Source organism: Gymnogyps californianus, chromosome 1 (genome assembly GCF_018139145.2).
Source record: "Gymnogyps californianus isolate 813 chromosome 1, ASM1813914v2, whole genome shotgun sequence".
In the NCBI taxonomy this organism is placed as follows: Eukaryota; Metazoa; Chordata; class Aves; order Accipitriformes; family Cathartidae; genus Gymnogyps; species Gymnogyps californianus.
In genome coordinates this window covers 148133514-148158547 of record NC_059471.1, presented here as the reverse complement: position 1 = coordinate 148158547, position 25034 = coordinate 148133514, and the positions used below count along the sequence as shown (strand labels likewise).

At 39.3% G+C, this 25034-nt stretch overlaps 1 protein-coding gene across 6 annotated transcripts in view; it reads right to left on the bottom strand.

The window, feature by feature from the left end:
* EPS8 (epidermal growth factor receptor pathway substrate 8) overlaps positions 1-25034 on the bottom strand; it is a 141167-nt gene that overhangs the window by 53105 nt on the left and 63028 nt on the right. For all 6 annotated transcript variants that reach the window (XM_050896617.1, XM_050896610.1, XM_050896651.1 and 3 more), the window contains 2 exons: positions 3355-3445; positions 2186-2259 (listed from right to left, as the gene is read on the bottom strand). In XM_050896617.1, coding sequence (XP_050752574.1) covers positions 2186-2259; positions 3355-3416 — 136 coding nt within the window. In that variant the 5' untranslated portion in view covers positions 3417-3445. The remainder of the gene's footprint in view (positions 1-2185; positions 2260-3354; positions 3446-25034) is intronic.

The window sequence follows — 25034 nt, the reverse complement described above, 5'->3', positions numbered from 1 at the left end:
CAGTTCATACATTTGGTGATACTGACAGCCTAGTTCTTTATGCATACAAAACAGAGCAGAAGCAGTAAAATGTGCAAACTCCTCTCTAAAAGCTGTGCCAATATATCTTCACTCGGAGCTCCAGGATAATTGAGTCTCCTACTTCACTCAGTTCCTGGCAACTGCAACTACAGTTTTGTGATATATCTACCAGCAATGAAGTGAACCATGATCAACAATTCATTTTACAGGAGCCGCCATGCAGCAGTTATATGGTAAGCATTTTCAATTAGTACCTGAATTCAATTAAGTATTTTAGAAGTAAAAGGCTGTTTACTATTATATGCCTCAAATTTACTTGCTTGTCCCCATCTTTAACTGTCATATGACTATCCCATCATGTTTGATACGAAAAAGCTCAGAGAGGTATTATTTTAAAAGCCCACAAGGATTAAAGGACATGGTTAAGACACTGATACTACCACGCTGTTCAAACCATGTACTCTTGAAAAATCATGATGATGATATAAAATGAACAAGTGCAACGCTCTCATAACGTGTCATCAAGAAATAATCTCAGAGTTTTTTGCAATGTCTCTTGCTAGTTTCTGTTACCACCTACTATTTCTGTCAACACGTGCAATCAGTTTGTTGAGTGAACCCATACAGGATGCAGAAATCACTATTTAAAATGATCACTTCAGAATTTTTCTCAGTTGCAGTTCCTGCCTTTAATACTACGTCAAGCGACTGACTTTTGTAGCATACCACTAAAAAAGATAAATTTAAACTTTCAATGTGAACGATTCACATCCAACATCATTTTTAAATGACAAATGTTTCAAATGGTTTCTACATCTGTCTTTGCTGACTTTTCCAGAACTGGACCTTCACACTACTCTAGCACAGTGCCTTCAGCCACCAAACCACGTCAGCTTTTTCACACCACTCCTCTTTTCAGAGGATACAAAGCTAGGAGACCTCCAATCTCCTTTGCGGGCTTTTAGCCTCATGAATTTTGAAGCAGTTTGAAAGCCAACAAGGCAACCAATAGAACAAAGTTCTTCTCATGTGCTCATGGGTGAGTAACCAAACTCAAGGCCTATAGGGTATCGTTCCAAGGGCAAAGTTAATGCTGTTCTAATGCCACGAAGCATCCTGCCATCACTCCCCTAACCTCCAAGGTCACTCCCAGCCATCACCCCACCCAAAATCGGACGGAGAAAAGATTAGTTGCTACGAGGGATGTTGCAGTTATTAGCCACTGCTCTTTGAGGTTTCCAGCTTGTTAACCTGCAGAAGAGGTGGTAGATGCAACAACGGAGAGCAGGCTGAGGTGTGAGGGGTCCTGCACAGGACTGGATTCTCACTGCAAACCTCGTTCTTCCAGTCTCATCAGTTGTACTGACTTTCAAAAGAGCATTTAACAACAGGCACAGATTTACACAGCAGAACATCCCTCAGCCTCATTGCTGCTTGTATTTCCATTACCAGCACAGCTATCAGCAGGATGTATTCACAGTGGAGGTGGACAACCAGGAAATGGTGCAATTTGGCTGGCAAGGAACATGACTACGTTCTGCCTCCACAGTGGTTTGGCCATGGGCTAGACAGTAGCGTATACAGCCAAGACAAATACTAGCATTTGTAGTTGGTAAGTGCAACAGTGTTTAGGCATTTGAAAGTAACATCACATTTGACAGTCACAAAGCCTGTTGAAAACTGCAGGCCAAATAGGACTCCAAATCCGTTACGTCAAAACTAATTTCCGTGAAATCCTTGTGTCAAACAAGAATAATATTGTAAACTCCTTTTCTGCTAGCAGGGGATAAAGTTGGGGAGGCAGGGGGAGACACAGGTCATGAATCAAATCTACAGCACAGCTAGACCCCTGAATGCCTTCTCCCTGGTACATACCTTAGCTATAGGATCACTCTTAATTTTGTGATAAATGCTTTACACATTGCTGCCTTAAAAATTAGCAGGTGGGAGTTCTCTGCTTAGTAAACTGTAAAAACATTTTCTAGCTAGCCTAGTTAGTTTTAGTAGGAATAAAATCACTTTGTTCTTTGATTTTGTTGACATACACACCCATGTGTACGTAGACACACTTTCAGATTTATATGCATATTTCCACCATGACATCACAATCAATATTTAAACAACAATTTTAACATAAAAGTTTAGAGACTTTATGCTGCCTTACCGTAAAGAGCTTTTGCACTTGTTCTTGAATTCTGCTCCCTCTCTGTCTGAGCAAACGTTGGGGAACCATAGCCACTAGAAGAAAACATTTCTGGTTAACTTCTGTATAGAGGTATTTGCCACACAGAAACAGGCATTGAAAAAAACCCTCCCCTTATGTAGGACTACCCATACCTACGACATTACTAACAGAGGTAATGATATTGGATATTTGTTCTGCCCCATGAATACAATGAACTGTGTTTCACTCAGGCTGGAAGCCCTTCTGAGCTCTTTTTTGTTACATTAATACAACATCACGCACAATGGAGGTGTGGTATACACATAGATACTACCATAATGTAAGTAAACAAAATCACTAAATAATAGTAATAATAATAATAATAATAATGACGGCTATGCCAAAGACTTGGTAGGATTTTTTTTTTCCTGCATACACAAGTGTTAATTGTTGTTAATAGTTTTAACTGCTTTTCATAAAAGACTTAAAAGGACTGTCATTGCCTACAACAAATGAAAAGGCAATCCAACTTCATTCTTGTGTAACAACAAGAATGAGTCATATACAACTCACTTTAAAGGGACAACAATATGAGAAGCAGATGACAGCACAGATGCCCTGCTCCATACAGGAATACATGTTCTCTGGCATCAGATTAGGCCATTTCTCATTAGTGCTGCGAATGAGCCTAGTGCCATGCTTCTGATACAGGGAGCATCCTCTTATCTCAGGCAAGGTAACACTTTCAGCTAACAGTTGCTCAGTTCTGTTTACTGGGAAACAATATTTTCTCACAGATGGAAAGGGCAGCCTCATCTTTTATGCATAAAAATACTTTCACTCAGAGCTAACCTTAAACATTTCAGGCATACAAAGACCTCTCCGAATAATATAATAAGTATGTTATGGCTACAGCAATTTATTTTTCTGTTCCAGATGATTCCATTCAGTAATACAGCTTTACTCTTACACTAATACAAATATCAGTCAGATGATATCTGTCAGTTTGGTTACATGGTTTGGAAACTGCACATTCTTTTACAGAAACTGCCTTTGTATTATTCCAATGAGATCTAATAATTATAGCTCTATCTGAAATGAAAGCATAGAGAAGAAAATACAACACTATTTTTTGTCTATAAAAGGAAAATCAAAAGGCATAACCTTACTTCATTTGAGGAAAATAACTTCCATATCCACCAGGAGGGGTATTTGATATATGTCCATTCATTCTTCTCGTCACTTACTGAGGAAAACGATCTGGGAAAAGAACCAACAGCATATGAATTGAAATCTTTTAAAAGATGAAGGTTTAATACAGATGTAATACAAACCTAATGAGAAAATTATGGTTGAAATTGGAAAGAAATTGCATCAACAAGCTCAATTGTTATTATTTGCATCGCGGTGATGCCTTAAAGACCTGTTATGGAACTTCTCCCAATTGCAATTTGATAGTTATTTCTTCAAATAATTTATAATTTAGTGAATAAAGCTATTATTATTGATACAATGGTCTTTAGGAATAGCTTTAGAAATAAAAGGCTGACTAAACAAAGAACAACATCTACTGCAGAAGTGAACAAGATGTTCCAAATGGCAACTTTAATAGTTAGGCATGCTTGATTTTTAACCCTCAGTTCATTTCTTTCAAATGAAACTTTTGAAATGACCTTTTGATACATATTTGTCCTGGTTTCGGCTGGGACAGAGTTAACTCTCTTCTTAGTAGCTGGTACAGTGCTGGGTTTTGCATTTAGTGTGAGAATAATGTTGATAACACACTGATGTTTTAGTTGTTGCTAAGTAGCGCTTATCTTAAGCCAAGGACTTTTCAGTTTCCCATGCTCTGCCAGCAAGCAGGTGTGCAAGAAGCTGGGAGGGAGCACAGCCGGGGCAGCTGACCTGAACTAGCCAAAGGGATATTCCATACCATGGAACGTCATGTCCAGTATATAAACGGGGGGGGGGTGTTGGCCGGGATGGGCGGATCATGGCTCAGGCATCAGTCAGCTGGTGGTGAGCAACTGCATTGTGCATCACTTGTCTTTTCTTGGGTGTTATTTCTTTTTTTTGTTATATTCTTTTTCATTACAATTATTATTATTATTTTATTATTATTCTTAGTTAGTAGTGTATTTTATTTTACCTTAGTTATTAAACTGTTCTTATCTCAACACACGAGTTTTACCTTTTTTTTTTTTCCTCCTCCCCACCCCACTGGGAGAGGGGAGGGGGAAGCGGCTGCCTGGTGCTTAGTTGCTGGCTGGGGTTAAACCACAACAATATTCTATGAAACTTACCAGCTGAATTGTTGGAAAGATGCATTATCAAAACAAAACAGAATTGTTAGCACAAAGGGAAATTTGGTTAGATATTTTGGGACTAAAAAAAGCCTTTTTTTTTTTTTTTTAAAGCAGCATTTAACATCCTGAAAGTTTGGCATGCTAAATGAAACCTCTCATATAACAGAAATACTGAAAAAGCTGTGATGAAACAGTTAAAAGAATGCCTTCTCCCTTTAACAACTTGCCCATTGAAGTTAAAATTGACTCTGGAAAGTCACTTTCATAAGCCTGTGAACAATTAACAAATCTCTATTCAAATTTACCATGGGCAAATATTCCTTCATTTATACATATATGAATAATATATATTTGAATATTTCTCTACATCTCAGTCATTAAATAGAAAAAAGATTTCTTTTAACTCTGCAAAATAGTCAAAAGTACGTCAGATAAAATTTGTACCTAACAAAAGCTCCATTTCCAAAGCAAACACAACCTGCTTTGTTGTACTAAAGCCACCTTACAACCAGCTTATCTTCTGAACCACTAAGTCAACTTACTGCCTCACTTTAACTGTTCTCTTCCTATTTTACAAAGAAGCAGCAGCTGATTGACTTACAGTACCTACTGTATTTTGCATCCACATATGTTCTGCTACTTTCCTCTTTCATGCAAAAACACAATCAAAAATCAAATTCTGTTCTCAGCTCTAAAGTCTTCTGTCAGTTCAAGAGATGTAGGAGCTGCTTTTGGTCTTCTGTACTGAGAACAGACTCATTTTTATACCTTTCTGAGGAACATCTGACATCTACCTGAGATGCAGTTAGCAAAGTTAACTAGAACTGAGCTGTATTGATTATGAGCCAAATGTAATCATGTGGAAGTGTGGTATTGCCTTTAGTGAGCACATACTTGGTAATTTTGCTTAGTATCACTTTTTTTTTCAATTTTTCTTTTAAATCTTTGATTGCTCCTTGCAAAACATCTTTACTGACATACCCACATTTTACTTTCATTTGTCCTGCACGTTCCCACAAATATATCACATATCCAACTTGGTAGCCTGTTTGGCTGCTCTAAGCCACTTTTTATAGAGTGTAGTACTTAGCAGCTGTCTCCAATAAATTACTATCTGTGCCGAGTGCTGCTCAGTTCATTAGCAATTACAACCCTTGGGAAGCATCCTGAAATTGTCCCATGACATGAAAGAATAAAAATATTCATTTTCTCAGCAGAATTTGCCAGGTCACTGTGCACTCCTTGTTCCGTTTCAGTGATTGCGTGGACCAGAGCTACTCAGAGCGCACAGCTCATGCTACCATTAAGCTCTTCAGCACTTCCTATCAGCTATTAATTCTTATCGTCTGCAACCGCTGCTCAATTTTGCTACCCTGCTTAAGAGTTTATCCTGTGATTAGCTTCCTAAGAGTGACCAGATTCAAAAAACTCACACAAATTATGTCCATCGCTTTTCAGTATCCCCCCACTTTCTCTACTTTCCATACACACTTTTATAAAGATAACAGTTATTTAATAATTCTATTTGCCATACTCTTCTATAATTTGTGATTTTTTCATAGCCCCATTTATAACAAATTCTGCAACTATCTGCTTTAAAGTGAGATCTGGGGAAAAACTTGGTCTTAGACTCCCTCAAAATTATTTCACTCCTCTGGCATCTTAATCTGACAAATACTTGATTTGTTATTTGTACTCCACTTTTATGAAAGTAGTGAAACAGATATTTTAAGTAGAAGGAATGTAATATATTAGAACCTAAAGTCTCAGTCTTTGAAGTTAGCATAACACACTGAGTTTTAAAGCAGCAATGAAGCTGAACAGCAGATTTTCACATGAGGGGAAGAAAACATGTCTCATGACTAATACTTGCCCACTGTAAGACATAGCACCACTTAGAGTAAATATAAAAAGCTTTAAAATTATATTTTGAATCAAGCGATAATGAAAATCTGAAGTCAGAAATTTTGTCTTTCAAAAAAAACCCCAAAAAACCAACGCAGCTTGTTCTGCCAAGTAAGCACAAAAGTTTAGCAAGTTTTAGCTGATATGAAAACAAAACATCACTTGCAATTTGATAGTTGAGTAAAGCCAACAATGTTTCCTGTTCTTTATGCAATTTTCCACTGTTAAAAAAGAAAAAAATCAAATGCTTTTGAAATGCCAAGACAACTACTTTGATATGACAATTTCAAGAGGCTATGCAATCCTTCTATCCCTTGGTTCAAGAAAGCTCCCCAATATGAATACAAACAAACCTTTTACAGTCATTATTTATAACTACGCCAAATATTTATAACAGCATCGAAAAGCTACTCCTAATTCCCCAAAATTATCAGGCAATTTCATCTCTTTCAACCTAAACGTTTCAAAACAAAAAAAATTTTAGGAAAACACTTTAAAATTTTAATTAAGTGCATGATGGAGAGAAGGGAAAAAAACCATAAACGGATAACAGAATGTGCAGTGCTTCGTTTATTATTCACTTATATAGCTTTCTCTGCTGTATTTCTCATCTCAAATGCTCTTTCATCTCTTACAACCAGTCCCGTAGCAAGTCAACCCGTGCACACTGCGAAGCCATTGTCATCCAGGAGTCTATTAATAAACTCCACTTCCTTTTTCATCTTCCCTTTCACCTCAGCCCAGCAGTTCACAGCAACATACGCTGGTGTCCTAGACTTTAAGATAAACATCCTTCAAAATTAACTGTATGATCCATCTTTAAGTAGGCCTGAAGTATCAACAGTTTACTTGTGAATATTGTCATGTCTTTCTCAGGATCCTGCAAAGAAATCACGCCTACTCTGAACAAGAAATATTTAAACCCAGGAAAACTAAATAAGAATTTAAGAAAAAAAGAATAATAAGAAAATAGCTAAAATAATAAGAAATAATCAGATAAATATTAAGATATTTATCTTTAATTATATTAAAATATTATTAAAAATAGTAAGAAAATAGTTATAAATATGAAATTCCTAAAAACAAATAAATACTACTACTTCCCACAGTATCGGAGACTGAGCAAAAAGAAATCCACCCAGGACTTCACTGCTGCCATCAGCCTTACTTTTGAAGGGACTCTAGTATATTGATAGTAAGCAGCAATATAAATGACAAGGGTCCAGCCTTTATAACAGACAAACCATTTCTGAGACAGATATACTTTGGTTCTTTAGTAGTCAACAGTTACAGGTGGTCTAATCACAGACACAGGGAGTGTTATACCGGTATACAACATGATTACATCGGTCATAAATATTCATTTAAAAAAATGCCCAAATGCTAAAATACTCTTTGCCTTCCCCACCTTGTAGCATGGCAGCCTAATGAAAGCAATACAATCTGTGTGCAATAACAAGCTGACACATCAACAACTCACATGCCCTGCCATTTAATTTCCTAGTAGGAGTTTGAAGATAACAAAATCCCTCAATGTATTTTTAAAAATCCCTTTTCTAGAAGGGCAGAGCTATCTCATTAAAGAAAATGAGATATTCCAGAGACCGGTGCTCTTTTCCAGTTGTCCTTAATCAATCGGTCCCACCCAGCGGCAGATCATAATATCAGATGGAAAAAAAGAACAGCTTAACGGCATGGATATTTTAGAAATGATGGAGGGGGAAGGGTTAAGGAGAGGAGGATGTAGGGGAAGGAAAAGGAAAACCAAGAATGGCTGGAACAATCATTATCTACTGATTAAGAAAATGTTGTTAGTAGCGAGTCATTGTTATCACATGCCCCAAAAAACCCCAAGAATTTTTCCCCAGCTACATAGCAGGCACAGGCTGTAACTCCAGCCTGAACAAAAACAAGCAGACTATTACAAGGTAACACTTATCTGTAGCGGATCTGACATTGTAGCAATGTCAGATAAGGACACTCTTTCTCCACCCTTTCCCTTTTAAAAATATAACAGAACAACAAAAACAACAAAAAAATCAGATGTATCCATGCTACACTAACTCACTATGCATTCAATAAAAATGCTTCTTATTGCTATTGTACAGCATTCAGTACTGCTGTTCTACAGAATGTAGAAAAACTATTTAACTTGCTGCGTGACTTACTATTTTTCATTTGTTTCTTCTCGAACCTCACCTTGTTGACCCTCACACACTTGCCTTCCTCATGCTAAATTTTTGAATAGTTATTACTTTTAATCCCCTTGTTTCTCCACGCTGAGGTAATTTCTTTAGTTATTCCTTATGTTCTTGTATTTTGGTGTCTTCTCCTCTTGTGTCCACCTTGTTGTTCTGACCCAACACTCTCCTATTTGTATCTTTACTCCAGCCACAGATTTTACAAATGGGAAACTCCTGATAGAAATAGGTCCCACGGAGTCAGATGAAATGTTGCTGCTGCTGCCCTCTGCTTCGGGACTTGCTTCAGACAACAACCAAGAGCAAACACGGGTTCTGCTGGCTGTTCAACATCTTGCCTCGAGATAAACACCAAGATGCACACGCATGCATAAGTAAGTATTACTTCAGAAATGATCACTGGGGATTTTCCATCCTCAGTACATTGATATCAGAATTTCTCTGAGACAAACTGCTACTGGTTGGGCTGGCAGCAGCTCTGTACTGTTTCCATTTTCTATTAAGGGGATTGGAGCATCCAAAGGCTGGTCAAAAAGATGACAGCAAAAATCACACAGAAAATTGAAAGCTAGACCTTACGAGTGATACAGTTTCAAGACTAAATATTTGGACTTCATTCACCACCGCTCTGGCTGCTGTCCCCTTTGCCTCTTTCAAGCCACTCTTTATTAATGATGGGGGGGCTGAAGCTTTCTGAGAAAGGAATAGGTACTCCAGTATACACTCCTGTGTCCAAGCATCAGGACTTGAAGCAAACATGTTAATACAATAGCCACAATAAAATAATTTTGAAAATGCTGTTACTTTCAGGTCTTCTCTGGATTCAGAGCAGTTGTCCAGCATGGCCATTAATGCTAATTACACTGCATCTTAGTTTATACAAATCTGCACTGAGTTGCATCCTGTATTTAGATTTTAGTGCATCCCCAAACAACCCTTCTGCTGGATGCGACATTAGCTAACTAGGGTTCCTGCTAAAGAAACCTGGGGGTGGGGAAGAAAGGACTGGATGTGCCCCTCTCTCCCCTCTGAATTTCACTCCTTATAGAAAGCTGAACTTAAACCCAGCATATTATTTACCTGTTTGTCTAAGGGGGCAGAGGGATAGGAGCATTTCAAGCAACTAATGACTGTGACAGACAAATGAACACGGCTCTGGCCACACAGGGGACAACGCCGCACGACAGGACACAGCACTGCCCCGGAGGAGGTATTTTTAAGTGTATTCACCTCCACCTCCACAGAGCAGTGCAGCAGATGAGCTCAATCAACACTGCTTTTTCCAGTTTCAAAAAGTGTTTTGATTTTCATTGACACTTTCTGAAATCTAATATTTCTCTCAGTCCTTCAGTAGAAGGAGTACGCTAAATTCATCAGCAGTACTCCCTTCAGCAGGAGGGATAGGATAAATTTATTAAGAAAATCTGGTGACATAATTATGAATCAAAGTAGGAGACTTGATATGTTAATGCAAGACTAGTCTTTAGAGCAAGAATTGTTAGCTAAAAGAGAAGCTTTCTGTTGGGAAAACTAATAAGATAAAAAATGCCCTTTAAATCTTCTTTTTCCTACTATGATATTTTCCAGCGATTCACTGTTAAGGAAATATTCTAACAATACAATTGAGATAGGTATCTTTTATTTTGAGAAAGGGGAGAAATATGAAGACCAACAGGAAGAACTGAATGAATAGACTTCAGATAGATCCTGTTCATAGATTTAGCTCTTATTATTGCCACACTAATAAAGACCCGGCTTGAAAACAGGTTCTTATTCTGGCATGGCAACCTATTTCCATTCATTTCACTCAGGTCTCAGCAGTGATTTATAATTAACTGTATTGAAAGAAAATAAAACAGCTTTACAGATACAAAAGCTTCAAAGACTTAAAATCCCTGTTGCAGCAAAGGAACGTTAATAAATATGCCAAGCACTAAAGCCGCCACTCACTGCTACTTTTAATTAGAGAATTAACCACCTCATCTAAAGCAAGATGAGTAGTAATTACGAAGATCAGGATAATTATGCAGACTTTGCAGAAAGTATCACCACAGCTGGAAGACCAGTATCTTGTATAAAATAAAAAAAGAAAGAAAAAAACCCAACCCAAAAAACCCCTCCACACATACAGAAGAACAGTCTAAAGAGGAAGGTGTTTATAGCACATGAAGGAATTTGTAGAAGGAGATAGAAAAAGGGGATTATAATGTACCATAAAAACCAGTGTCTCTGGTAAGTCTACCTCAAGTATTTGAAGAGGATCAAAGAAGAAACTCTTCCAATGGAAGAGGTCATGGATTTAGAGAGCCACTGGCAGATTACACCAGAGGTTACTTTGGCACCTCATCTACAGCACTGTGTGGACTCGCACAAAGGACACTGAGAAAACATTTCCCATGGGACAAGCCCCAGCACCATCAAAAACTTCTCCCTTCCAGTGTTCAAGGAACAGCTATAAGACAGTTGCAAGAAAGAAAGCTAAGAACTAAAATTCTATTTGAGTTTAATATTTATTGAAATTCAGAGCAGTGGTTCTCAATTTGTACTTGATTTTGATGGCCACTGCTTTTATTTCAGACCTGAGGAAGGGCCCAAGTGCCTGGAAAGTGTCTACTTTATGTTTTCCCCCAAGTACAGTAGTGAGCTAGCAAAGGATACTATTTTTACTCACAAATCCTAATCCCAACATGGCTACAACAACGCACTCAGTATCTCCACCTGAAAGGAGATGTACAATAATTTGTTCTGGTTTGGGGTTTTTTGTAGTTTTGTTGTTCACCTTTTTTAAAAAAACAAACAAACAAACAAAACCTGACTTGGAACCACTCACTAGTGAATACAGCTGACCTAGCACAGATACCACAGTTTTATTTCTCTTCTTCACACTCTCTGATTTTTTTCATTACTTCCTTTTGTTACTTGTTACATCATACTTCAAACGAGATCATTAGATTTCAAAAGAGGGCACTCCAGACACTGATTTGAAAGTCAGCTTGCAGTGTACAACCAACAAGCCACCTACTTGACTTTAGAAATGAGAACTTATAAATGATATTATAATACTAGTGTGCATGTTTAGATGGCCCAGCAAGATTTCAGCAAGAAATCGTGTGCAAAGGGTGCTTCTTTCCAGATGCCATATAAGCATGCTTCCCACCACCCTGAAGACACCACATGTCAAAAAGATCATGAAATTTGGACATACTTTTCCCTTTCACATTGAAAACAGGCTGTAAGTGTAGCTGATGAAATATTTCTGAACAGTTTCTTGCACTGAAGTGCTTGTGAAAATGTTAAGAAATGATAAGACTTACTATAGTGGTACTGTAAGTACATAAAAATGAACAAGACAATGTCTTTAAGTGTTGTCTGTTGTTTTAGATAAAGTTTTCCTCTCAGTTTGGCCAAAAAATGAGTGAACTCCCAACATAGTTAAAATACTGCTTACTGCTGCAAGTTGACCAAATGAAACTGGCTTAACCACCTATCCACATCTACTTGCAAGCTTAATAGCTGTGTCATGACACACTGACATTATTAAAAGTGGCGTGGTAGAGTCCATAACAAAAGCTGAACTGAAACTATATAATGACATACTCCAAGCAGACCATTAAAATTAACATGCAGGAGGAGGAGGAGGAAGGACAGGAACACTCATTAATGCCTCTCTCATTTAGTATAATAGAACTGTGGCAAGATCTAGTTCTTGTTTTCACAAATTTACTTTCTTCAGTTTTGGTGAAGTTGCCGTATTAACTTTTATCCTGTAGGCCTTGTAGCCAGACAATGACACTGCAGTTACCATGGCCTCAAACATGGCAATAGATGACTCCCATTGCAAGGCTTTCTTACCGCTCCATACTTAAACTTTCACTCCAGCCCTATTTAAAAAAAAAACAACAAAAAGCCAAACACAAAAAACCCACACAGCTGATATCTATTCTTATTTATTCTTAACATGGCAGCACACAGAATACACAGGACAAAGACCCATTTCCATTAAAATCCATCAGCTAGTTACTTTAGTTACTTAGAACAACCGATTTCTAGGTTAGTAGTAGGTCACAATCATGAATTAAACAAGACAAAAAAAGTTGAATAGGAGCAACATCCACCGGTTTCCCAATTATCTTAAACACCCAAGCTCCATACTATTGTGGACCACCCTTTGATGGCATCCTTTGATGATATGGACCCAGCATCACCTATGAAATCTTGATCTCTTCTACCAATAAAGTGCTCCGAATGCCAATTCACACAAGTCTGAAAAGCCTCAAACTTTACTATGGGAAGGGTTCATACTCTGTATCTTACTGTAAGATCTACATTTTCGATAAGGTACAAAAAAAAAAAAAGTTCAGTGAAAACAGAGAAAGCTATGTTTAATGAAACATATGGTCTCCTAAAAGGGACCAGGTTTTCACTTGTCATGCACACATAAAACACATAAGAAGTAGAATTTGTCCTCAAAGCTATGTAGTTATGAAGCTGTAGTGTATAGCAGCAACATTGCCAATACCTGTGAGTCAAACCTCTGTGCCCTACCTCGGCACAGAGGTTTGACTCTGAAGCTGGTTTATAGACACTAACAACAGAAAACTGTATGTTATCTTTAAAACTTACCCTGTGTTACAGGAATCCTATTTCTTTCAAACTCAGGGGCCTAAGAAAATTACTTTGTCTTTAATCTATGGGGGAAAACGCTGCTCCTGAAAGTTAGTATCTAAGTTGCCATCCAGTTACTCAATTGATCACTACCTCCTGTATTTTTCATTAATAGTACGAGACATCGTGAGAAGTGGCCTAGATACACAGTGTCCACATGGTAAGGTAACAACAAAAACAAAACCATAGGGACTCTGAAAATAAGGCAGAACAGAGAAAAGGCAGAAGAAAACAAAATTAATTTTTAAAGAGAACTGGAGAATAAGTTGCACTATAAGCTATTTTAAGACCTAGCACCAGCAGTCACTGACTTTTACAAACCCTGTTTGGTTTTCCCATCTATGAAAGAAAGAACCTGTATCATGATCACTCAGGGGTGCGAAGTGAACCAATTGAGATATTCAATTTAATACTGTCAAAAATACTATGCTTTCGTTGTCACTGGAAAATATGCACTGGAAAAAAAAATGTATTTTTCAAGGGAACATTACTTTTTTTTTTTCCTTTCTACTTGAAATACCTTCTTGACACCAATCAGGTAGTCTAAAATCATTTTCCACCCCATAGCAGAGGGGAGTAATGTAGAGATATGAGAAGAGCCATGTGAATTGTTTGCTTGTACAGAACTGTGAAGTCAAATGGCCAGTCCCTCTATATCATACAGCATCTCCCTGATGTTTTTCCTTCTGAACCATGAACTGGAAACAATAAACTTCAAGGACAACTTCTCCTCACCTAGAGTTAAAAACAGGCATATGAGATACCATCTTAAACATCTAAGCATAACTCATCAGTCCACATTGGGGCTACAATTATTCAGCACAAAGTGATTCAAGTGTAAAAGAACTTACTGAACTGAGGTCACAGCTGAGTGAAGTCAGACCCTGCCACGGTATTAACAGTGTGCTTCCGTAACTCAGCATTTGTTTCGTGGAAGAAAATAGACTGAACAATAACAGATTCCACAGTTTGTGGGAAGAAAATTAGTTTAAAACTTTTGGCATTTCATGTCTCTGATTTTCTAGTTTCAATTATTTATGTTTCTCTGTACAGATGCAATTTTCTCCTCCATTAATCTGGGCCAAGCCCTTCCTCTACATGCATTACAATAATGAAAACATATATTCAACTAATGTCAAATTTTTGAGGTTTGTTTTTTTTTTTTTATATTACCTAATCATATGCAGAAATGTGAATTTTTTTCAAATCAATTAACAAATTCACATTTCCAAAAGCAGTCTTTGATGTGAATGCCCAGGCTTGGCAAGTTACAAGCTTGACTTTTAGAAGTAAGAGTATATACTTTTTTAAATTTCAATGCCCTTATAATCACATAATAGGTTTCCAGCAAACATCCAGTGATTAAAGATGACAAAATTAGAAACCTTTATAAAAGAAAAATTATAATCAGTGCAAAATGGTTTTGGCTCCAATTTCCTCTAATTGTGGAGTTTGAATTTTCACATATTACAAGAAAATTTTGTCCAGGAATTTGTCATTGCTAGTTACCAAGCCAAACTTAACAAGCTATCACTACAAAGGGATTCTGAAATCTGCAACCAGGTATTTTATTGCAATTTGCTCATTCATTGAATGGAAAACATTTTGCTGAGGCATTTCCAATGTAATTTTTTTTTTTTTAAACTGATGTCAGATAGGTTCCCAATGGAAACCTCAGTCTAGGACAGGAGCCCAACATACCCCGCTCCCAGGAAAACTCAGAGGAGCTCTATTTTTCAGAAAGTTCCCACAGGTTTTGAAGGAAGCTAACTTTCAAAAATCTTCCAGAATATAAATTTACTGTTCTCCACTCAGTTCCTTTATTAGAAATAAGCATGTGTGAAATAAGCGTGGGTGGGAAGGTGGAGGAGAGAAAGGGAAGGAGCTAAAAAAGCCATATGCGGTAATGCTTTTTGATCTTTTCCTGCTTGGAGGGAATCTGAGTGCACCATTCATTTCCATGCACTTCAAGAATTGTTCTAGAGCTGATTCTAGTGATCTTAACATGATGTAAGAAATATCCATCTAAAAATCTTTTTTCAAAGATATGGTTACCCTCCTACAGAGCTAAGAAAGAATGAAATAATCTCTTTACCTTTCAAGATGAGTCACTACTTTATGGGGATCTTGCACAAATGATAGTCATTGGAGAAACTATAGGTTGGTTGGAGTTTTCTTTGTTGTCTTCCCCCCCCCCCCCCCCCGAAAAGCATATTTGGACCACTCTGTGTGTCTTTGGTACTTCTAATACGTGGTACTGAACAGAACTGTCAGACCTCACAGGCTGCTTAATTTTCAATAGCAATGATACTACCACAAAATGAGTTACACCTTCAATTGGAATAAGAAGGATTACCCATGGAGACAGTCCTTAAAGCAATGAATGTTATCTTAAGAACTATATTCCCTAAGGCCCTTATCCTCCTGGTTACACCTATGTGGCCAGAAAACACGTAGAGCCCTGCAAAAGATGCTAGAGAGAAGGCATCCACAGAAAATTTTTGAAGGACAAAGGCCTACATAGAGCTTCCACGTTGTAGGCAACTAAGAAATCCTGTTTATAATAAAACTTCACCAGCTCCTCACCAATGATTAAACTTTGTTTATAGAGCTCTGAGTTGCCTACACTGTTATACATTTTCTATTTGATGAGACTGAGGATATTTTTTCCTTTTCCAGAAGGCACACTAGATAAACTTTAAACTTGTACCCAGTTTCAAAGGAAAAGTATTTGTCCTACACAAAGCCTCCATTCAGAGTCCCTGTTTTTACTACAGTAAGAAAAATAGCTGTGCCCTGGATAATTTGTTCATGTATGCCAATAAAAGCACATTGGATTAGAGCCAGCACTTCTAGCAAGCACCCAAAGACTTCTGAAATCCTATGGAAAGCAGAACTCTTTTTTCTCTACTTATCCTTTTTCTATTCACCATTCCCAGTAACTATTACTTATTTTCATTACATATGTCTTTATATTACTGTAAGAAGGAACTAAAAGAGGAAAATAAGACTAAAGAATAGAAGCAAAACTTTTAAAGGATCTCTTTTATGAAAAAGAGCTTTCAGATATCTTTAGACAATGTTTAAAATGTTAAGCATGTACTGTTTTGAACTCCACTAATTAAAAATTATAAAAGAGACTAAAGTATATTCATGTTTTAGAGGTATAAAGAATTAAGAAACATACTGACATAGATACTTAGGTACCTATGCTTTCACGCAGGACTCTGATCAAGATGCTTGCTGCTTAACCTAGGGGAGGTCTGTTGCAGAGCCAGAGTATAAAAGAACCTGGAAAAAATTCTTGGGAAGTTATTCAGATCATAGCAGGATTTATCGTGCATATGTTCTTCCCCAAAATCCAATGTTTTTCTAAACAGTTTCCCAAACAATCACAGAAAACGGTGCTGAAAAGGAAAGAAGTCATCTCCCATCCTTAAGGCAGGAGCAAACGTGCTAAGGTACTTCCCAAAAGGTAGTACTTCCCAATCTCTTCCTTGGGCCACTAGTGAGAGAGGCTGAAAACCAAGCCTAGGAGCTCATTACCCTTACTCTGAAAAAGTTTTTCTCAATAAATAATCTAAATCCTTGTTGCAATTTAAACTCACTTGATACTGTTTCTATCCACAGCATACCCAAGAAATACATTAGGTTCTTAATTTTAGACAAAGAAAAAAAAGGTAAAAACAACATGCATCCAGTGTTAAAATGGGCTTATAAAAATATCCTGTTCCTCAGTCTTGTTTGATAAAGATAGTTGGCTTACTGCTACCTCCTCTCTCTTATAATTTATCACTCATATCAACACTGCAATAGGCCTACAAGGATGTTGTCTCATGCGTATCATCTCATATGTTTTTCCAGCCAAGCAATCCAAAGTAAGCAGACGTCAACTTCTATTTTCCCATAGGAGCCCACAAGGCAAGTTTCAGGGGAAACAATATTACAGTTACTTCATCTATATATTATCTTTCATTATCTCAGTGTTTTTCTAAACCGTATCCCCTTGCTTCTTCAACTTTGCATAACCTCTTCTCTTTCCTCATATTGTTTAATTCAGGCTTATGCTTTTCTCCTCCTTTTCCTTTTGTCATGCACATCTACAGCAGACTTTCTGAAACAAAGTAATTCAAGAAAAAATAATCCAACTGCAGCCTCAAAAATAGTTCCTGATGTTGTCCAAAGCCTTTAAGACAGGAACTCAGCTTGCCATCTGCATTGTGACTGTCCTTCATCTCCTGTCTGATTGGGTTGGATGGCCACTGAGATAATTAACACCGACAGTTGTAAATATTGTCTTTCCCAATGGAGGTAGCAAAAGCATTAGAGGTAGTTTTTTTGTGAATGGATGTGGTAATTTGTTTCCCAGCTATTGCATTAAGCTTTCTTATGCTCAGAGTCATTCACAGATAGATTTAGGTGAAACAGCAGAAGCAATTACTGCTCTAATTGCCTATGCCCTCTTTCTGCCTTTACAAGGATGCAAAAACGTGACATAAAAATCTCAAGTTCTCTCTAGGAGCCAGAGTTGGAAATCCATCGCAGAAGAGCAAGCTGCAACTTGCAGGTGTGGAGGTTATGGACCAAATAAGATTTAGCACAGAGATAAGGCAGTTTACTGGGACAGCAGGAAGGTTGTCAGATGCCCCATCTTTGTCCATCCACAAACAGCTTAGATAGTCCCCAGGCTACCCACATTTGGGTGACATTCTAAAAATTTTCACCACAAACTAAGGAGGTAGTTCTTAAGAGATTCCCTACCCCAAACTGGTACTTTGCAAAAAACCTGCTGAACAGGGGCCTGCTCTCATGTTCCTCAGCCACTTTCTTACGCTCTAAGAAACAGACCTAAATGGCTTTTTAAATCTTCTGTTCTCTCCAGACTTGCCTTTACACCAACATCAGCTATCCATACATTACTTCACTGATGTGCTAACCCAGTTTCATTGCAAAAAGAGGCCACAACACGATGGGAAACCTCCACGGAGTGCAGTCAGCAGTGCAGACCAGTGAGGACTTTGCATCAGAGGCACCACATCTCCTGCTGCTGCAGTCTGCAGCTGGACACTGTCTGCCAGATGGCAACACAGCAACAGTGCCTGGTGTTACTGAATCTCCTCTGGCCTGGTCTGAAACACTACGTTTCGTCCCGTTTCCACAAGCAAGTCAGAGCAGCCTACTGCTCAAGTAAGACGAGCCTCCCCGGTCTGTGTGCCATTTGCCCACCCCACAGCAAAATGGCCCCGGGGCTTCAGCTGCTCAGGAGCAGCGAAGACTCAGTTGAGGGCAGAGCTTCAGTCACACCTCGAGCTGGTATTTCAGCAGCAACCTTCCCCTTATTGCGTTCAGCACACGGTTCATCCCTACGAAGCTGTTTTTGTAAATACCCAAGTAACAGCTGGTGATGGTCTGTAAAAAACCTCTCCCAACGCAGAGCTGCCCCACCACTCAGCACCACGCTTCTTCTCCCCTGACCTCCCTCACTATGGCTGCAAGACTGGGGTCATCTAGGCAGCCGCCCCGGCGTGGGCCTGGCTCCGCATCCCATTGAGCCACCTCCTCCAGAAATGACCCTGCAGGTCACCCACCCCGGGGACGTTGCGGCTGTTTCCCTCGTCAGCCATGCAGGAGGGCCGTGGGAGCGAAGCTATTAATTGGGATGTTGTATTGCGTGGTGGGAACGGAGAGGTCACCAAATCATTCGCTGCCCACGCATAACAAGGTCAATACTCCTAGCCAAAGGCGTCGGCACAATTAATATCTAGCCAAGCTGGCCAAGCCAACTACCTTCATGCCCTCTGTCAAAGGGAAAACAGCACGGCTGGAGTCTAGAGCACTGAAGGTGACATTTAGGCAAAATACATATCGAAAAAAATTTGCTTCCTTTGCCATTATTCAGCTTTGTGACTCAGTTCTTCCAAGCATATGTACATCTCAGCCAGTGCCAGCCTCTCAGGTGATGTTAACGGGAGATATACACACCCATTTTCTCTAAACTAAGTTAGAAAAACGGAATGAGATCGCTGCTCTAATCAGATTAGGGAGGTCAAGGATTACAGAAATAAGAAAGGGAGAAGGCCATTGGATTCAGCCCTTTTGCTGCTACAAGACCACTCTCCTGGGCAAGAGCTTTCCAGTTTTACTGCTGGAGCAGCACCTCTTGAAAATCTTACACCCAAAGGAAAAAAAAAAAAATGCAGATGAGACACAAGAGAGCCCTTCTGCCAGCAGAAACGTAGTGCTGAGAGCACAACCGTGCTGCCCTTCCCCTCTTGCCCACGCACCCCTGCCATGCTCGCACAGTGCTCCCGTCACCCAGGAGTTTCTCTTGTACCTTAGGAGGGGCCCTCGGTTTGGATTCTCACACCTGGCTAAAGGAAAGGCACATCTGGTTTCAGCTGCCAGCCTTGAGACTTGCTAAAACCCATGCTCATTTGGAGAAAATACTGAGAACTTATTATCCAGGGATGGGGAGAAAGTTCACACTCTTTTAGGCTCAAATAAAGGCACTTGCGGCCAATAGCCTCAAAATCCCTTACTGTTTCTGGAAGATCGAGCCCTGTTGCCCCCATCTTCCTCATTGCCTCTTTTTCCAGGGAAAGGCATGTACAGCTTGGTTTAGAAAAAGTCCCCAGAATATTTGTATGCTCTGCAAGGAACATATTAGAAAATCATAGATTTGGGGGAGGGAGGGGATCCATTATTCTACAAAGAGGGAAATCCCAACAGATGTCCTAACATCTTTTCCTGTTGCCCAGATTGATTGGCGAGCACCAGGGTCTCCTGCGTAGTTCACTCCTGCCAAGTTTTAGTATTGCTTAGCAGATGGCTACTTCTTGCCGTGCACAGGTCTTTCCCCTCCCCGGCACTGAACGGTTTCACGTCAGCTAGAAGCAGAGGCACAGGTTTGCCAGGCTTCGCAACCAGCTCCCTTCACACCTGCACCATCAACAGCGTGGCCCCACTCCCTTGCTCAGGCTTGGTGCAATCTGGAAGCTCGAGAGATGCTAAATGTCCACTTTGCTTTTAATCATGAGCAGAAGCAGCATCGCAGCCCTAATGCACACGATCAGGCGTCTCTGGCACGTGACGAGAAGCACAAAGTGCTCCAGCAACATATAACCAGTGGCAGCGATGGCTCTCCTCCAAAATTGCGGGCATACATTGCACAGTGTCCTCATTCCTGGTAATGAAGTCTAACACACTGAACTGCAGCAGATGACTTTTGCTTTGAATGGTTAACAAACAAGTCTTTAACCATGGTAAATTGTCCTTAGTACATAAGATAGTAAGGCAGCTCTAATGAGGGAGGAGATGATACTCTCTTGGACTTGCTCTTGAAATGGAAATATGTAAAATGTGATGTCATGTAATTTGCACCTCCCTAATATTAGGCTGTTCTTCTCTAATGTTCCTCTCCTTCTCATGTTTTAGTGCACTCCAAGGGGATATTATCCAAGAGGATAACACACATGATGCAGAAAACCTGCCACATGCCATATAAAAACTAATGCCAAACTGATCACAAATGCTTTTCCAGAGCTGATTTCCAAAACTGTCCAAGTGGAGGCAAGGAATGGAAGAAATCTCTCACTCCTGACTCACGCTGTTGGCCTGAACATGAGATGGTTCATTACTCAGAAATGGCATTTGGACGCCCCCCTCCCCAGGAGCAGAGTGCTGCAGAGGGGGGAGGAAGCATCCACAGCTCCAGATTTGTGGAGGAGAAAAGATTGCACAAAACTTGAGGAATTTGGGATACATTTCAAGCCACAAGAGTAACAAAGGAAACTGCAAGCAGCATAATGATTTTTTGTGTATTTTTGAATTATCTAGAGAGAACTGTATCTCTACAATATAATATATTTTGCCTACTGTCCACATCGCACAGAGTTTGAGTCAGCTGTGTTGCTCTCTCAAGCCTAAAAAGGATGGGGGAAAACCTTGCTTCCACTTTATTTTTCATTCTTTTTTTTTGATCTCTGTTAAATTTTAATCCCTGTCTTGTTGCACACAGAAAACAGACACTTGAAAGGTGATTGCTAATATATGAAATATTCAGATCAAGAGTTCAATACTTAAAATCAAATTATGAAAGCAGAAAAAAGAAGTCCATAGGGTTGGCAAGAATAACAGAACCCTGTTAGAAGATGGAGATGACATTTAAAAACTATTTAAAAGCAGGATGCAAGGGATAAAGTCACGACAGTGTACCAAGTATGAGACTGCCTGAACACTGAAATAGTTATTCAGCACAGATAATCATTACTAGTCAACTATGAGATAGGCTAAATGATAGCATGAATTAGAAGTGAAAGAAAACTCTAAAATAAAAAGAGTACCATGAGATGCAAACCAGTCTCTCTCCAAATGAAACCTAGAGTTTTCCTTTTTTTTCCTTTCCAGAGTTTTAGGGGAAGGGGGCAAAGGAACCATAGAGCAGTCAATTGCCCGGCTTCTACTAGTCTCTTTTAAATACTGATTTTGAAAAAGATTCTGATTTCATGAGAATCAAGGCACTCACATGCACCAAGATGATTCTCAGAAGAAAAACATGGCATGAGTAATATTTGTGTGTGCAGTAGTGCAGTCAGCTGGACATTTTTGTCATCTTTAACACTCACTTCCAAATGCCTCAGTAAATAATTTATTTCTCCACAATATGCTCCCAGGATTAAATCCCACACTGTGTAATTTGAGCATTGCTGTTCATGGATCAGTCTGCTCAGAACACCCAAAATATTAATTAATTAGCCTTGTCTGACTAAAAAACCTAAACCAGGAGAGACGATTGGCATTCTTTGAATCTTCCAAATCTTAAAAAAAAAAAAAAAAGTTTTAGAAAGGATATTTAATCTTTTCAGAAATTTACAATCCTCCACTTCATCAGCTAATATTGAAAAATTGCACCGTCCCATGTTTCCTCTGCACCCCCTTTTCTTTGGACATGAAGGAAAAAATATCAATTGCCAATATCAGGTTGGTCAAGAACAAAACTCAGATGCCCGAACTTCATAGTTTTGATAGATTTTCAGAATAAAATAGGGAATCAATGAGCCTGAGAACCTGCTCCTATTTTAAATTGCCAGGCCAAGTTGGAACTAACGCACGGCTGTTCCGCAGTTGTACCAGTTTTTGGTTTTTTGACTGTGCACAGCACTTACTGTATTGTGTACATAAAAAAGGTGTGCATAGCATTTAATTTTTATTTGTTTGTTTTGATCACCTCACATAACCACAGTCTCTGGGAAAGGAATTAGTTAGAAGTTAACTGTTATAAGATTACACCTAGAAACAGTCTGGGTTGAGTGAGGGTTCCACAGAGGTAAAGCTTAATTATTTACAGTCTAGTTCCTAAGAGACTAGGTCCCAAGGTCATTTATTACCAAGAATGAATATAAATCACTGGTTTCTGTTTTTGTAGTGCAATCACCAGCACTCAATAAGAGCTATAAGGTGAGCAGGAGGAGATAATCCACCCTTAAATAACACCATGGGACGGACTTTACAAGTGAGAAAAATGACAGAGGATAAATGTATCTGCTCAAAAAGGGGAGATACGTTCCAAAACAAGAAGAATTGACATTAAGTTGTCAGCATCTTTACTGAATCTTCAAATGAGAGAAGTCACTCAGAACATGCCAACAGCTCTCCGAGCGAACTGTGAAAGCGAAAGCTCTCTGGAGCAGCAGGAGCTGACGCTCCAGCCCATGCTGTGGAAGTCAGAGCCACTCTGCTAACCCCCGTGCCCACGGAACACGCCATGCACTGACATCAGAAAGCCTGCCAACACTGCACGGATCGCATCATCACTCGGATGACGCTGGCTGTGAACCCACGTGGCCAACCCCACCTCTGCAGCTGTCCTCCGCTGCAGGATTCCCTCCCGAAGCACCAGCACAGATGCCTTTTGCTGGCACAAGTGCCGGGGAGATGCTGGTAAGCTACGGAGGCAGGAGCAGCACTAGCAGCAGGCACGGGCTCCCTCCTCTGCACAAGCGCACGCTGGGGAGGAACAGGAAAAGCACACACCCCGTGAGCCAAGTAAATACAAAGGTTTCAGAAACAATACACCTGGGAGCAGGAACAGCAGTATTGGCTGCCGTTGACTTTTAAAACAACAAAACAATCCCCAGGACCGGCAGGGATCTTGGCTGCAGCCAGAGGGTGCACCCAGCAGTGCAGAATGACCTACGTGCCACAATCCCCCAGAGACAAGGGAATCTGAAACTGGTGGTTATACTCTATAGGTTGGACTAGATGTCATCACAGGTACCTCTGTATTTGTATCTTTATTGCAGCAACCAACATGGCCCTAAAGGTATCTTCCACTCCACATAGGAACAGATTATTTCTCCCCACTTTGTTGTGGTCAGCAAAAAAAAGAAAAGGAAAGAAAAAGAAAAAGAGGATTATCATGAGAACAATGATGAACACAGTACAAATTAAGGCATAGTTCAGGGCAATATCTGGACTCTCCATGGCATGGCTTACGTGAACAGTCCACATCACTGGGGCCAGCACCCTCACAAGCTCCCCAGGGTGATGGTGGCTTGGATAACTTGCGAAGAGGGTCCAGAAAAAATCCAGGTGATTTGGGTGTGTGTAACTTTGTAATACGGGTATTAATCATACAAGCCAAAAGAGCACAATTTTCAGTATCTGCCTTCTGAAAATAAAAGTAGTTTCAGGTAACTAAGATCGAATATCACAAGGTACAAAACACACACTACGCCCTGTGTTGATTTGACTTCCAAGCAGGTATTTGTACCATCTCAGATTTGTTCAAGTTTGAAAAGCATATGATTCTTCTTCTACTTCAAGGAAAAATTGCCATGTTGTGCACTAGTAGTTAATGTCATTGGACCACAAATCACCATTTGTAGAATAAACATATTAGGAGGGTACATATCAATATAGCCAAGCAATGGTGTTTATGCTTTGTGATGATGGCAGTAGCAAAACAAATGCTTGGTTATACAAGGAATGAAAGTTCAATGAATCAGTAACATAACAAGTCAACTGCAAAATGAATATACACAAATGTATCCTTAAGACAATGTATTATTGTAGAAAGTTTTATTCTGGTGAATAAATGGGATCACCCTGTTGTTATTGAGTTGTTTTTAAATGAGTATAAAGGAATACAAGCGAGTTAACGACCCAGCAGAAATGACAAAAAGCTACAAGTTAACTCTTTTTTTTTATACCTTGATTCCTCCGCCACACAAACACACACTACTTGCGTAGCCTTAGCAGTTAACATTTTGTGGCTAGCTCTCTTTTCAGGAGAGTTAGGAATAAGAAATTTAAACAAAATTCATACCAAATGTATACACAGACCTTTATTTCTATGAGCTATCAGTTAGACAGTGGCTTATCAAGACCCTTTGAATACCAGCCTATGCAAACATATTGAGTTGCAAAAGAGAGAGGGGAGTTAAGCATGTATCTCTCTTTTAGCCTGTGAATCACCTATTGTTTCCCAATTCTGTGCTATGCTCACCAGTTCTTTGGCCTGTAGCATCTACTGCTTGACTGTATTATGTTTAAATCACTGTAGAAATTGCAGAATTATTTAGGCTGGGAGTGACCTCTGGAGGTCACCTAGTCCCAGCCTGCTGATCAAAACAAGGCTAACTTTGAAGTTAGACTGAGATATGATCTATGAGTTGTGTACAGTAATCACAATGACTCCTCAAGCCACCAGATGTTCAGCAACTGATTGACAAATAGCTCCTGACCACCAGTAAAATAAACTCTCCCATTTTG